This window comes from Canis aureus, chromosome 29, assembly GCF_053574225.1.
Source record: "Canis aureus isolate CA01 chromosome 29, VMU_Caureus_v.1.0, whole genome shotgun sequence".
NCBI lineage: Eukaryota > Metazoa > Chordata > Mammalia > Carnivora > Canidae > Canis > Canis aureus.
Genome location: NC_135639.1, coordinates 5118291 through 5134396, shown reverse-complemented (window position 1 = coordinate 5134396; position 16106 = coordinate 5118291). Strand labels below are relative to the sequence as shown.

Genomic DNA, 16106 nt, shown 5'->3' with positions numbered 1-16106 from the left:
CAGACGGTTGTGGCATGACATGACCTTGGGTTATGTTCTTATGAAATCTCATTGCCTACCAAAATGGTAAGAGCCACGATATCCAACCTCAGGGAGAATAGCGTGTTTATAGAGTCAGTGCCATTGAACATCACTCAGTTGTGATCAGAGACAGGTTTTTAAGCAAGAACACAGTGTTTGGTGAAAATAACCAAACATCGTAATGACATTGCTGAAGCCAAAGTGTGCAGACATGTAGCCATGTGGAAGGACCTTCAGCAGTAGTGATGATGTTTGTGTTAGAATGGCAGGATTCAAGGCAATTTTTTTCTTATGAAATTTCTCCATAGAATACTGCAGCTTGCCTGGTGTCCTTCCTGTTCTTCGTGGCCCATTGTTGGATCCCCTAACTTCTAGAGGGTCCCCTTGGCCTTTGGGATGGAACACCCTGGTCCAATGACACTTTCTGTGATGGTCCCTGTAGTGATGAGCCTTGCCTCCCTTCTTACCACCCCCATTCCCTGGTTATTTGAACATGAGCGCTGCATCACACCAGGCCTCCAGAGAATTCCGCCCTGTGTTCCTTCCATGTCTGGTCTGGATGCCGACTAAATGTCAGTAGATTTCAGTAAAGGCTCAGCAGTGATGATAATACATGAGCTCATAACATTTTATATCTAGTAGAACCATAAACCATTTATAAACATGAAATCCTATTGATTTAGAGAACCATTAATCCTAGCCAAATTTTGACATTTTGGAAAGACAAAACAGCAAAGCTGTATTATCCGGAGTTTTAAAAACAAGTTCAAGACCCATCTAATGGACCATTTTATGTCTGAAATCCACTGTTCCATTTTTCTTATCATCGAAGACTATAATAGTACTGGAAAAATTAAAAATATTGTCAGAGAAGTTTATGGCTAGTTAACCCCTGCTCCCAAAACAAGAATTATTTTTTTTCCCCTTCATTTCAAAGGGCCTTTTTGAGTTATGCTGCAGTTTATAGGAGGCAGAATGAAAACCTCGTGAACTCGTGCCTTGCTAATCGAGAACACGTGATCACGCAGGCACAGTTCCCCTGCAGGGGAGTTGCAGACGGTGGAAACCTGCATGTATGAACCACGAGCACAGTTACGCGGTGCGGTGGGAGGGACAAGGACCCACGCTGCCTTTCTTCTTGTTTCTCTGGGGGGCTGTGGGGGCTCTGACAAGTCCCTGCCCCTTTCTTAACGTTCAGGGTCCCTAACTTCAAGGGGTATAATAATGACTGGCCTGATGATCTCCCTGAATTATGGTGAGGATTTCCGACCCCCACTCCCCGCTAAGAAAAATCAGTGAAAAACTTTATACTAAACTATAAGATGCAGTTCACATATTACTTAAGCCTTATTATCTGTTGATCACTCACCCTGTAATGGGAGCAAGAGCTAGCAGTGATAAAGATGCCTATGGAGGAATTCTTCTGCTTGGACCCTTAACGAGGAGAACCAAGGACCTTGCAGTCAAGTTTGTGAGACATTGTGGTAGCCACCACGGTAGGTTAGGTACCAAAGGGTAATTTTATCAGGTGCTTGGTTAATCCTGGAAGCGTGCTTTCCAGATCATAACCACCGCAACAGTTCCAGGTAGGTTTTGAATTATTAGATTGGCAGGCGGGTGCTGGCGTTTCCTAGGCTAACAGTACAATTCTGGGTACCTGTAATTATTGAATTCCCATTAAGCCGCTACATTGGGAATCCTGTTATTAACCAATTTATCACACCGCGGAACCATGTAATCACAGAGTAATCTAATCTGAGTTCTTGTTAACAAAATGACTCGACTCTGTCTGTCGAGTTGATTCTTGTTTGCCCTCCCCCGTTACTGAGAAGCTGCCCTCAGGAGCAGCAGCAGGAGCAGGCTTCTTTATGGCAGGAGTGTGTATGGGCCACCATTGCCCGTGGGACAGCCCCTGCTGGGGCTGGCAGTGACCTTGAGCCATGTCCCTCCCTCCCCTCCTGTCACTCACAAGTGCCAGTGCATCTGCCTGTGGGACGTGTGCCCCGGCTGTCAGACACATGATGTGTATCACTGTGTACACTCTTTTCCTCTGGGGGCCTTTGGTCATTATGGAAGGAACACACCAAGTCACCGGGTTGATTGGAAGCAGACAACTGGCTGGAGAGGGCAGTGTCTGAAGGTTAGTAGTCTGGCCAACTCTGGCAGACACAGAGCAAAGGTCCCTTTAGTTAAGAAAGGAGCACCTGCTGTCCTGGCTAGAGCAGAGGACTGGGACAGAAGCCACCACTGGACACAGGGCGCTTTGACTCTATGCACAGACCCCTTCGTCCCCCGAGTTACCCAAACAGCGCCAGGGGAGGCTGCCCTCACTCTGGGCTCTGCCACCGATGCTTGCGTGACACTAGGTATGGGGCGAGGGCCCAAGCATGCTGCCTGGCAGCGGTGTAGTGGGGAAGTGGTCGCCACTGCTGCTGTCTTTGTGGCTCTTACCTTTCTCCCTGCCTGAAACACCTGTCCTTGCTGTTGGCGTGACTGGCCACTCCTCATCCTTTTGTCCCCCCAGGTACCCATTTTTTCCTCATTCTCTAGCCACCTTCTGACAGATCCTCTAGCACCATGCCTTTCTTTTCGCCTTCTCTGCCTCACCACGAATAATTATTTGTTTCTGTATTATTTTGCCTCCATCCCTCAAATGCAGGTGCCGGGATTTGGGGGGGGGGGGATATTGTCCCACCCCCATTCCTAGGACTTACACAGAGCTTGGATCATGGCAGTTGACTCTGTAATATTTACTGAATTAAACAAATGAGCACAGAGCCTTAAAAGACAGATTCTCCTTGGCTTTGGTCCCACTTGCCCTGGGCTGCTCTGGTCGGCGCCATAGCCCATGCCCTCTCTCTCCTCCCATGCTGAGCCCACTCCTTAGCCCAGACAAACAAGGCTTCTCCTGGAAGAAGTTGGTGGGCCCACTCCAGGTGGAATCTGGCCCAGCTCCATTCTATCAACTTAATTGAAGAAGATGGTAAAACATTTTCTGCAGCACACACAGACCAGGATCTTTTTGGAGCTTGGTCCCTGTACTTCCAGTTCCTACTTCTATTTTTCTGGAAGAGTCTGCAGTAGGATCTTGGAAGGACTGGATAGGATCGGTAGGGGGCTCATGAGTGGCCAGCTGTTTGCGAACTCTGCTCAGGGGAACTTAGGAGTGGCATTTTATTCTTCCCGTGGGCTGGAGGCCCTGGTGGTGTCTTCCCCTCTGTCAAAGGTGACTTGCCTCCACCATGCAGTTTGGTTCTGCTTCCCCAGCTCAGAGACTTCTCCTCTGGTGGACCGAACAGATGAGAAGGTTTGTATTGCAAGTCTGAGCTGTAGACCTCATGACCCTTCAGGACCTAGTGGGGGTTTAAACAGCTCCCCGTACCCTCCAGGGCCTGTGTGCCCAGCAGCACACACGAGGCCGGACGCTGCTGATGCCGCCACCCATCTCCTGCAGGCGGGGGCTGGTGTTCGTGATGCACTGTCGTGGGGAGACGTGCATGATGCTGAATGCTGTGTGTCAGGAGGATAAGCAGCCTGGAAAAAGTCCTGACTCTTGAGTTTCAAGACCGAAAGGGGCCGGAGCCAGGCCAGCCTTACCTGTGCTCGGTGTTCTTAAATGCCTAGACAAAACACAGGCTGCAGCTTGTGCTGGGAGACACACGATGCCCAGAAGTCCCGGGGCTGCATAGGAGGCATAGCTCCCCAGGAGCTCCTGTTACTTACCTTGACGTCTCTCCTTTCCCTGCATCCCCTTCTCCCTTCAGACAACCAAACCATTTGACCGAATGCTTTGTGTTGAGAACACCCTGTGAGCTGAAGGCGCGCCACGGTGCTATTGCAAAGCCATTTGCCGAACTCCCCGTGACTCACTGTGGTAAACAATTAAAGCGGCGGGCCGTAGATTCAATTTCTTGGGTTAGTCTTTTTCTCTTTTAAAAATGGGAGTCTTAGGATGGAGACTTTTTTTGCAAAATTATTATTCAGTACATTTCCAAAGAAATAAAAATCTGTCCTCAGTCTCAGGCTGCTCCGTCAGCTGGCACCCCAGCTTTGTTCTCTTCCTGGAGGCTCTGCTAAGGCTTTGTAGTAACACCTCTTCCCCTCCTCTTCCCCCACTCGCTTTGCCTTTGCAGAGGAGTGTGGTTGTAGCTTCTCCAGTCGGTGCTCTGCTCGCTTGATGCTCCTATAAATACTTGGACCCTGCCACAGTTTCTTTAGCACGCTGTCGCCAACTCCTCAAGTTAATTTAAGGGGAATGTAGTTAAAACATCCCTTTCTTCAGTCCTCTGTGTGCAGCCGTTAGGAGTTAAAAAGCAAGTGAGTTGGGCTCCCAAGCACTTGTGTTTTCCGCAGTGGAGGAAAACCTGGAACCTCAGATTTCTCCAGCTTCGGCCACCTCGGCGGGCTCTGTAGATTGCAGAGCAGGAACGTCTGTTTTTAATTCTCCCTGAATTAGATCACTGAGTTCCCCCGGTGCTCTCTGTGGCTCTGACTGACTCACGCTCAGCCACTGTGGATAAATCATCTCACCTATGGGGACCTGAGCTTGCTGGGTCGTGAAACAATAGTGGAGATATGCTCTTCCCCCACATGGGGGTTCTGCGGCACATCCTCGAGTGCAGGGAAACAGCACAGCGTGGGGTGCGGTGGCTCTTGCTGTGTAGATCTAGGTGGGACAGACCGAGTTCCCCGAGGCTCAGCGCTCCGTGTCTAGGGCTGGAACCTGGCCGGCTCCGTGTCAGCACCACGGACAGCTCCACCGCTCCGACGGACCCTAAGGTTAGGCTCCGAGTTGCAGGCTGGCTGTTGCCCTTGCAAGCTGGGTGAACTGAGGCAAGTCTCTTCCTCCTGGGCTTTGATTTCTGTACATGACCCTGCCCATGCCTCCAGGTAGTTGAAGAACTGGGACCCCAGACAGCCATCATACTCTTCCCAAATCCATCTCCACTTGAATATTTGAGGGGCACCAGACATCCAGCTTGTCTCCAATCAAATCTTTCCTTGGGCCCGCTGCCCTGTCCTCCCAAACGCAGCCAACATTCGTCCAGGTGGCCAAGCTTGCACCTTGGCATCAAGCTCCACTAGTTCTTTTTGCTCGATCCCACCACCCGCATCGGGGGATTTGCCCTCTGCAGGCTCCAGCATCCTTCCTCTTGGGCCAGCCACCACTACCCTTTTCAAAACCTTCAGAAGTTAGTCCTCTGACCACTCAAACAGCCCAGCAGTAGGCTTGCTTTCTCCCTCTCCCCCTCCTCTGTCTCCTCGCTCTCCCCTTCATTCTCTCCCCTCATCCCCATCATTCTCTCCCTTCTTCCTCCCTGTCTCTCCCCTCTCCCCCCTTTCCCTCCTCCTCATCTTTCCCCCTCCCTCCCTGTCTCTCCCTCCTTGTCTCTCTCCCCTCCCCTTCATTCTCTCCCCTCTCCCTTTCCCTCTTCTCCTGCTGTCTCCACCCCTCCATCTTTCCCCTCCATCTCTTTTCCCCCCTCTCCCCTCTCTAACCCATCTCCCAGTTACCTTCCAGAGTCACCTTTGGAAATCCTGAAACTCCTTGGCACAGTCCTGCTCATCCTCCAGCCTAGCTCAGGTCACCTCTTTCTGTGGCGTTTCCAGAAAAACCACACCTGCCCGCTCTCTGTCCTGTCCAGACTCTCCTCATGCATGGTTGTCTCCCCATCTTTACTAGAGCGAGTTTATCTCACATTGGATTGTAGCTGTTTTTTCTCATGACTGTGAACTCATTGAGGGACAGACCCTATTCTTCTGTTCAAGATGCAATGAGTAGTGTCCGGCTCAGAACTTGCTTTGTTACTGAACTGAAATAAACAGATGAACTGGACCCAAACCCCCTCACTTCTTATCTCTGCAGAATGCTGTTCTTTTATTTTATATTTTACCATCAAAATGAATATACGTATATAAAATATGTCTATGTATTATATACCTATGTTATGTATTATCTGTGGATCCCATTCCACTAGTTTCAAATAGTAATAATTTGTATTACCAGCTTTTAACACTTTGAACATAGAAATGATTCATCATAACTTTAGATCCTTCTCTCACCATTATTTCACATAGTAGGTGCATAATTCAAGTTTATGGAATCACTATAAGATATAAAATACCAGAAGTAGATGAGTATTCAATAATATTAATGCCCAGACTATAAGATCTCTCCCCCTTCCCTGCTATGCTATGGCAAGGAAATTATGATTACAGTTATAAAAACCAATACACTAGCCTGTTGTCGTAGCTATAATTATATTGTTATTGTTATTAGTTAGTGACTTTTCTGAACGGTTATATATCCTGACCACACTGGAGAACAGTCCTCCTCTTTGGTGCTTGGCTAAGCTCCATGCTTGGTCTCCATCTTATCTTTGAGTTCCTCTGGAATACAAATAACTAGTCTGGCACCCACGCCTTCTCGAAGTGCCTGAGTTTGTGGGCTGGCCAGATGCACCAGGATCAAGGAACCACGTGTTAGCTTCCCATAAATTGTACCGCAGAGAGGTGAAAGTGGAAAAGACTTCAGCTCTATTTATAACCTCCACCCATAATAATTTCTTGAGTAGGAAAGGGACCGGATCACTAACAAGAGTGTCACATGTGTATTAAGCATCTCCTATGCCACACTCCTGGCCAGCCACAAAGAAGTTACATAGTAATTACAAGAGTACAATAACTATTAAATGCAGCCTGCCACTGTGCTGCTGTCTCTGGCCCCACCGAAGGCCATGAGTTTTTTTTTTTTTTTTTTTTTTTTAATCTTTGGGCAAGGAGTGCATTGGAACTGCAGTTAAAAGGAGAAAATAAAAAACTCTTCAAAATTGGTTGTAGTGAGTCCGGCAAGTGCCGGAATGGACCACTAGGTTAGGTTACTGAGGGTTGGCCAACACCTTGGACTGTCACTTCATCTGCTCTTACCATTTTCAGGATGGGCACAATTCTGCTAGGAGGCAAATGACTTCCTAGGGTCATAGTGCTGGAGGTAATATGCAAAGCAGCCCGACCCCCTGGGCCACCAACCCAGGACTTGAATTCTAGATGCTCCAAGGAGCTCTCCCTCTATTGATCTGAGCTGAGCTATGCCATCTGTGCTGATAGGAAGCAATGAGAGTCGCATCACTCAGACCGGAAAACCATTAGCTTCTTGTGCGAGTCCTCTGGTGTCACCAGTGACCATGTAAATCCTGGGCTCCCCACTCAACCCCCAGGGATGTGGTGTGTAAGAGAGGAGCTCTTTCAAGAGGGCTGATGGGAGAGTCTGTCGTGTGGTCTTAGCAACCAATATCCTCTCTAATCGCCACGTTCCCTGTGGAATTTCAAATGATCTAACTCAGGCATTGTGGTAGGAACCAAGTCCTGCATCTGGCCCCTAAAAAAAAAAACAACACTTCGTATTCATGTAAAAATGAATTACATCCATTTTCTCATGATACTGACAGTGCAACCTCCTCCCAAAGGTTTGGGACATCGGTGATGCCTCCTTAATTATTACCTCTGGGTATAACCAAGGGTGAGGGTTCTAAGAGGAGGGTGATCAGCGTAATCAACCTTTCTTTGCTGAATACATTTTAACTAATTGCTTAAAAACAATATGTTGAGATAAGTAGTTGGTTTTCAGTTTTCTAATCTCTAATACATATCAGAGTTCCATGTTAGAATGAAGGTGTTGGTATTACAAAAGCCTAAATCCTTGTATATTGGGGAAAAAGAAATAATGTATTTTACAAATTCTGATGGAATGGGAAAAAACTCTGATTATTGGCTTTGGGAATTTTCAAGGAGAATTCTGAGGTCTGTTAAATCTTCTGTTCTGACTTTTAATTTACTTTATTAAAAAAAAAATACTTCCTTATGCCAGAGTCATACTATGTAAGGTATTACCCTGGGACTCCTTCCTGTCATCTTCCTCCCATACCATCATTCACTGTAAATACAAAGAACAGAACACTAAATATTAGACAAAAGGCTAATTTCCTCCACATCAGTTCATGTTGTTAAAGAACTTAATATGCACAAGTGGTAGTAATTAGAGCAGGACTGGAAAGAGCACTTCCACTAAGAGATAATCACTAAATGACAAAGGCTGCAGAGATCTCACTCCAAGTGGGCTCTGGACAGGCTAGACTTGGCACCATTTCTGCATACAAATGCAATTACCTCTCTTAACAATAAGACTTCATTAGTCGTGAGGCTTTCAGTGCTGGTGGCTGTCCTGATCATGCGTCACCCTCACCAGCTCTTTGCAGTTTGTGCACTACACCAGAATCGGTAAAATTTCCATGCACAGTTTTATTTAGAATCTTTGCATCCTTATATTCTGTGCTCTTAATGGCGATGCAATGAATTACCAAGGACGATATGAGGAAGTGCCACCCGTTACTTCTGTGGATTCCTCCTTCCATCTCATATAAGGGTAATTGATTCATCTTCCCTGAAATCCTCCAGTCATTTTGGAAACAAACGTGCAGAATTTAGGAACTTCCTGCCAGATGAGCAGTCAGGGATCGTGAGGTCCCAGAAGGTTCCCAGATGCTGTAAAGATGAGTGTGCACATGCGGTGAGGCATCCCCTTCCACCCCTGGGGAAAGTCTGGCTGTTTCTCTCCTTGGTTCCTGCCCCTCGTTCCTGACTCTGTAGCCTGGGGGATGGGGGTGGGCTCTAGAGCACATGACTGAACCCTCCCCAGCATGCTGTCCTTCCCAGATGATCCCACCACCTGTGAGTTGGCCCCCTCCCAGGTCAGGCATCCCCGCTTCCTTCAACTTTATCTGTCTTTTGTCCTTGTGTCTGTGGCACACACCATTCCAGCAGAAGGTTCTCCTTTGTCAGAGCTCTGCTGTTGCAGAGTCATAGGGTAGCGGGTGTACGTGGGGTTATCTTCAGCCAGATTACCGACTTCTTTCCATCTCCCAGTGACTGGGGTGAAGCCTCCCATTTCCTAGGCATCCTAGTGAAAATGCTTGCTGCAGAAATGCCTATAAGCACCGCATGGAAAGGGCTTGGGTATTTAATCAAAATGGTTGGTTGAAATCCTGCCCATGCTTGACCATCAGTGGATCATATCAAATGACAAAAATAGGACATAGACAACATGGCCTTCTGCAAGATCCCCCTCCCTCAGTGGGACTGAAAGCAAAGCAGACCCTCAACATTCCTGTCCATACAGATTCCTGTCCCTTTCCTGGTCCCCCACATAATTAGTGTACCTGGAGGCCAGCTGTGTGGTGGCCTTGATGTGTGGAAATGGAGCATGTGTAGGCAGCGTCCTCCTGGAGGGAACAGTAGCATCAGGGCTTCTGACTAATGGTGGGAATTCTAACACAGGGAAATTTTAAATTCTGGTAAAGATCCTATTTAATGAATCCAAATCAGCATCATTATTACCTTTTAATTTTGCTCTCATTCTCAAAAGCCTTAGAATTGAGGTTGGCACGTGCTGTTTTCATAAAAACGTACAGATTTGAATTCAAGCCATTTTGTTGTGGTATTATTTTACGAATTAACCACTTCAGTAAAGGAGGGAAATGGTGTATTTCATTGTTCCTTTCTGAAACACAATCTGAACAAAAGGTGAATCATCAGTAGTGTGACTCATCAGATTCGTCTGACAAGAGAATTAACCAAGATAGGCTGGGTACAAAGCATCTGAACTGCTTATGAGCAAATATTATATTAGTAATTTATCCTTAAAACATTTTCTGAAATAATTACAGCATATTGTGACAGGAAATATGGATGATTAGCCAGAAAAGTTTTACTAAAGAAAACTGAAACCTGTATTTCTGTTAATCTTTTTTCATGCCAAGATGGTCTTTCATTAGAAATTCATTGTTGGTCCAGATCACAATCCAAGGGATGTCATCTTAGGAAAAAATGTAATCATGTCAACCACTTCAAAATTCCCGATTATGGGAAGTGTTACTTTTGATGTTGGAGGTTTTAGTGGACCAGCGAGCAGGGCCAGCTATTGGCTGCCCAGGAATGGTTGTTGGGCTCTACATAAATCTGATTTGCTAACGCAGGGATGGATGTTACTTGGTTGAGAAATGCCTTGTGACTGTCCACACTTTTCCTTCCATGTATACTTTCTGTGGAAGCTCAGAGTCCTGCAGTAAATCGCTTGTAAATCACTCAGTCAGCAAGCTTTCAGAGCTGGAAGGGACCTATCTGATCCTTGTGTGCTGTTGTTCCACGTGACTTTAGAGATTTAGTGGCCACCCCGACAAAGAGAGGGTGGGGGTACCTCTGGGGCACCTGGTGCCTGAGCAGCAGGCTCTCGTAGGCTGATGGTACCAACCTTTGGCTTGTGGTACTGGCAGCCTTTTCCCCTGAAATTGCTTCAAGACCTTTTGTCCTTTTGATGTTTCTTCCAAGTTTTGTATATTTCCACGACAGACTTATTTTTTACAGAGAAATATGTACCGCCGCCCATGGCAAAGGTACACATTTATTATAGGACCGTGTTGATAAAACTGCAGGCAGCCAGGTCTTGAACACGGCACCCTTTGCATCTCCCTGGGCCAAGTGTTACTGGAAACACAGTGGATTTTTATGCTGTTCGGAGGGGGTAATTGGGTTTTGAGTGAAAAGTGGTGTGTACATGCAGGACAGGGAGGGTCAAATTCATTGACCTCCAGGGCTCTCTGCCTACCAGCGAACAGGCACGACAAATTGCAACATGTGGCTATAGCAGCCATGATGGCCTCTTGTGTGCTCCCAGTTTCTGGGATAACCACTGTCTTTTGGGATCTAAAAATTTCTTTATTTTGAAACTCCTTTAACCTGTTCAGTCTGGAGGCTCACGAGGCACCTCATGGGAAAGACCAAGAACAGTGGCTGAGATGGTGGTATGGGGACTGAGGTCTAGGATGCAGGCGCTGGTATCTGAGAGCTCGGGTGCCAGAGCCACACTTGGAACCCGCTGCAAGGACCCTGTCCTTGAGCTACCTCGGTGATGGGGCCCTCTCTCTACACAGTTGTGTGCAGGAACTGAAGGAGGATTTGCTTGCAAGTTTCCTTGGTGAGAAGAAATGGCCTTAATAAATCATAAAGCCTCTGAAATCTGTGCCCTCCCTTTGTCTCACTTCTCAGATATTATGGCTGCCCATGTGCACTGTGACCGGGTCCCCCGAACAGGTGATCTCTCCTGCATAAGGACTATGAGTTCTGAATGCTTTTCTACCAAAGAAACCTCTGTTCTTCATGAAGCATTTGGCATTTGAGGATTAAATCATAGGGCTGACCGGAAACTGAGAAGCCACCTAGCTGAATTCCTCCTTGATGTCCTTTCTCTTTTGACAAAAGGGAACCCTCCAATAGGGAAGTCATGTATCAACCATTGCCAGCCATCAGGGCAGTCTCGGAGAGATGCGAGTCTTCAAGGAGCCAGACCAGTATCCTTTTATCATTGTAGGTTACTCTTTGGTATTCAGACAGTATGACGGAAGCCCCCTTGGTGGCTGTCCTGAGTTAACTACAGAGAAATATGTGGTTCCCCCGTGACACAACTGATGCCCACACAGGCCATCGCTCCTGCTGAACAGGCTTCCTGTAGGTGACTTCCTGTAGGGTCGCCTACAAACCCTTTATTCTTATTCTGCTGCTGAATGCTCACCAAGAGGATCTTGTGTTTGGATCTGTTTAGGTCATTTGTGCCTATCACTGAAATGATATCATTTATTTGAATGTTGCATAAATCAACGTCATAGGACATAAACCAACAACGTAGAACTTAGGCAAGAGAGAATTATTTCTGTGAGTTAGGTGCTTTGAACAGAGTAGGGTGTGACCAGATATCAAGTGTGAAAAAGGTACAGGCAGTCAGGATCTAGAAGTGTGAAATCAGATTCCCCCCGCAAGGTGGTTCATGGAAAATCCCTTGGAACTTGAGTGGGGTGCCCATATTCATAGAAAACATCTGGGTTGCCCTTCAAAAGCCTGGCATAACTTTAAATCAGCTAATTGTTAGATCTCAATCTATATGAGTCAGATTAAATTAATAGGTTAAGTGTGTGATGTCCCTTTTGACTGGCTTTTCAGTGAGTTGACTGGAAGTGAGCTCTCACCTGACTTACCATCCATGAAGCTCAGAAAACTTGGGTCCAGGGTCAATAACCAGCGTACCGAGTGTTACATTTTTTGTTGACCTGCAACCTTGTGTGAGTTAGTAACAGTTAAATTTTAGTGATTACTAATGTAAAGTGACTAAAAATTGGGAACGGAGCTTGATGAGCTGTGGTGTTCAACTTGGTAGTGATACTGAGATCCTTATTAATGGCTGGAAGTCTAGAGGCAGCGGGAGTCCAGCTGAGATGTTGTTCTTAAGCCCTTCTAGAATAACATCTGTTTGCAGCACAAGTTTGGGGGTTGGGGAGTTGGTGTTGCCATCACTCTGACAGGAGAGATTTTAAAATGCTTTCCTGAACAAGGGATCTCACATTCCAGTTTTTCTAGTACCACCTCTCCAGGGATGTTTGCCTCATTTAGAGAAGGGGCTGGTGGGGGGGGGAGGGGGTGTGCCTGGCTCTGGAGGGTCCTCTGGGGCAGCTCCTGAAGATGCACACCAGCACTCTAGCAATCCCTGCAGTCGCAGATCTGACGACAAGGTCACTGTGAGGGGACGTGCATTGTCCTTGTTTTGCAAGAGGTAACCAAAATGATCACTGTGGCCCAGTCCCTCTCACTGGTGAGTCTTTGCTCAATTTGGGCAATTTCCTGTGGTTCTGAGACATTCACAGATCTTTCAGAAAGTGGGCCAGGAGCTGGTGTACTGGGGTTCGTGCAGAATGTTGGTTGAGCCAATTCTAAATTGCAAGCACTCAAAGCTAATTCCTGAAAAAGACAAATTTCTGTCCTTCACGGGCTTGTTAAATCACTTTTAATATCACTTTTAATGTAAGTTACTTCTGGATTTAGAGCTAAATTTACTTAAATTACTTCAGTTACACTGGAGAGTGCCCTAATAAATTCTTTTTTCAATCACCCACAAAATGTTAAATGGGTTTGTGCTCATCAAGCTCACTGTGAACCTTCTCTGAAAATCTTGGTGCACTTCTGCTCTGTTGCATTAAAAGGCTGGGTGAACCACGGCTCCCAGAGTAACAGAAGCTAAATAAATAGTGAGGGTATATGCCAGGCCCTTTACGGTCTTCACTTCTTTTCCTAATGACTTATATTAGCGAAGGGTTATCTTGAGTCAGAGTTACATCCCCTCACTGTTGATTCTTAGTTCTCTTCCACAATATGAATTTAGTGAAAATATTCCTACTAAGCAACTTCTCTGATAAGTAGATGTCTCTGAGGAGGTGATTTGCAATTTGTGGGAGTTCTTGACAAAACTTGCCTGGGCGCTTGCTTTTCACCTCTTCTTTGTTAAAGGTGGGAGGATAATCCAGCAGCTTGGTATGCTGGGCCGGGGCTCCTGCCGGGGTCCAGGCTGCCTGCGTACTGCCAGGAGGCGGTAGCAGCTGGCGTGTGCCTTTTACAGACCTTAACCTGGTGATGGTTCCAGCAGGGCGGGCTTTGTCAGTCTCAGAGGGATCAACAATTTGGACGGGATGAATTCCTGTGGTGGGGCTGTCCTGTGCTTTACAGGATGTTAGCAGCGCCTCTGGCCTCTACCTACTAGATGCCAGTGGCACCCCCCTAGTTGTGACAGCTAAAAACGTCTCCCTCCAGACCTTGTCAGATGTCCCCTGGAGGCTAAATTGCCCTTTGTTGAGAACTTCCACAGTAAGGAATGTGCTAGTGTGACACCTGGTGCTCATGTCTGCCTTGACCCAGAAGATGTCACCAAGTGACCCAACTCTGCTTTTAAACAGTCTAAGTCCCATCCTGGATGTTCTGCTGGGCTGGAGATGTGTGATGAGCCCAAGAATGTGTCAAGCTTTTTGCTACATTGAAGACATTTACACCCTCTCCCTGTCTCTACCTTGTTGATCAGAGAAAGGGGACTTTGAAGATCTTTTTAGAAGGTGTATTTTGTTGGGCATGGGTCGGGGGAGAGGAGCGATGGGAGGTCTTTTATACATTTCTAGATATAGAACTATGCAGTGAGAATTGTTTTTGATAATTGGGTAAGTCAACTGTAATTGTCCTTCAGCCTTAGGTTTTAAGCAGCGAACTAAATCATAGCATCTCTTAACTGCTCTCGTGTGGTTTTGTGAAAATTATATTTCCGAAAAGAAAACAGGCAGTCACCTCCCTGAAAGTTGTGACAATATCTGAAAATCCTAAATTTCCACAAGAAGCCCAATGTGGTTTTTCCCTATTGAAAGTTTGTGAATTCTTGTTGATGCAAGCAATCTAAACAAACTTTAAATTAAAAAAAACAAAAACAAAAACGTGATGAACAACAGCTGTAGGGATTCTAGACTGGGGATTATGTCCCAAGGGATGCCAGTGCCACAGTCTTTGTGAGTTCCTAAGGAAATAAATTACACGTTTGGTCCAAGCAGCCTGGGTTCTTCCGTGGTATTCCTAGTGCATCCAGTGTGGTTTGCAGTCTTTGATCTATACCATCTGAAGGACTTAGCTTTCATAGCTTTGCTAGAACACACAGTACAGTGCTCATGGCTATCGATTCTGAGAAAACAAGCCATCAAACTTATACCGGTTTTTGAAACCACTAAGATGCATTTGCAAGATAAATGAGTTCAAGCTCTCCCTCATCCTGGGATCATACACCTGGGGTTGAGTATTTAGGAGTAGCTTAGAATTATGGTCAAGTAAAGCCCTTTACTTTGTGTCTGATATAATCATCCCAGCATGGCCCCCAATGATTCTTGCATCCGTGGGTAAACATCATTTGTCACTCATAATAGAAAAGTGGGAGGAGGAGAACGTTAACATACCTATAGATAATACATGCACTGTTCCTGCATGTGTCACAATTAGCTGTGTCTTGCCCAGTCCGATATGAAAGCCTACAAGATAAGAACAGGAGAGCATTACAAGTGGTGGCTGGTGGTCGCTGGCTGTTATAGAGCAGACACCTCACATCAGATGCTTTCCCAATGCCATTGCTTGTCATGGTGATGGAAACTGATTAATGTGTGTTTCCCATTTTGCTCCTGTCTGCATTTATCATACAAAACCAATGCAACGTCTACAGCTAAGATGATATTTAAAATAAATCCAGAATGTGAACGTAAGCTACTGGATGAAATAGATAATCTGATTTTGCTAAAAGAGAACTTGGGATGTTTCAGTGAAGCTCTATGTTTATGGTATTTTGAAGACACTTTGAGGGAAGACCAATGCCAGATATGTTGACTCCCTGGCTTAACTTTGCCCTACAACCTCTCACTGCAGGTGAGAGTACATGTCTGCAAACTTCAGTTCATGGGCTGAATCCTATCCCTCATTCTGACTTTGTCCCCCAAGAATGGATTTTACATTTTAAATGGTTGGGGAAAAAGGGAGAAAGGATAATAATATTTGGAAACTGTGTGCGTTAATGAAATTTAAATTACAGCGTCCTTAAATATTTTGAGAGTAAAAAATATAGTGAACATTTTTTTCATAAATATCTACACATGGTATCTTCCATTTTTGCTTCTTGGTTTCCAGATTCCAGATATTTATTCTCTGACTCTAGAAAGAAAACAATTTGCTCAGCCTTGTGGCAGAGAATCCTAGTGCTGCTGTCATGCCTTCCACTGACCTTGTCTGGCTCTATTATCTGTGAGATCTATCAGTCCTATGAGGCCACACAGGTTTGCTTTTTGGGGGGAGTGGGTGGCAAGGTTACTTTCTTCCTCCTTAAAAAATAACCTTAGAGTATTTTTTGGAGCATACTGTGGAAGGGTGAGTACCCTAAAACGTTTGACTATTTCTTGGCCCTCTTGCCTCAAGAAATTAGCATTAGAGGTGGTTTTATGCTCTTTCTTCTAACGACTTCAGCTGACCTTTCTTCCCTGATATTTTTAACAGCCAGGCATAGTTTTTCTGAATATTACTTTGTACCCAGGGGCAAACATGATAACCACAGTCTGTTAAATTTGTGGCAGAAGAAAAGCTTCCATCTGAATTGGCTTATGTACACTGAGGGGATAAATTTACATTTACATAGAATC

General features: G+C 45.9%; 2 protein-coding genes across 9 annotated transcripts in view; one reads left to right on the top strand and one right to left on the bottom strand.

The window, feature by feature from the left end:
- The window catches only part of DOCK1 (dedicator of cytokinesis 1), a 493559-nt gene that overhangs the window by 201047 nt on the left and 276406 nt on the right, over positions 1 to 16106 (top strand). The gene's annotated exons all lie outside the window — the stretch shown is intronic.
- The window catches only part of INSYN2A (inhibitory synaptic factor 2A), a 58609-nt gene that overhangs the window by 3089 nt on the left and 39414 nt on the right, over positions 1 to 16106 (bottom strand). For 4 of the 7 annotated variants that reach the window (XM_077877217.1, XM_077877216.1, XM_077877218.1 and 1 more), the window contains one exon: positions 14883 to 14954. The exons of 1 other annotated variant lie outside the window; for it this stretch is intronic. In XM_077877217.1, the coding sequence (XP_077733343.1) occupies positions 14883 to 14954 (72 nt within the window). Of the gene's footprint in view, positions 1 to 7840; positions 7955 to 8008; positions 9590 to 14882; positions 14955 to 16106 lie in introns of those variants that run through there. 2 more of the 7 variants (XM_077877223.1, XM_077877222.1) reach the window with 2 other exon arrangements.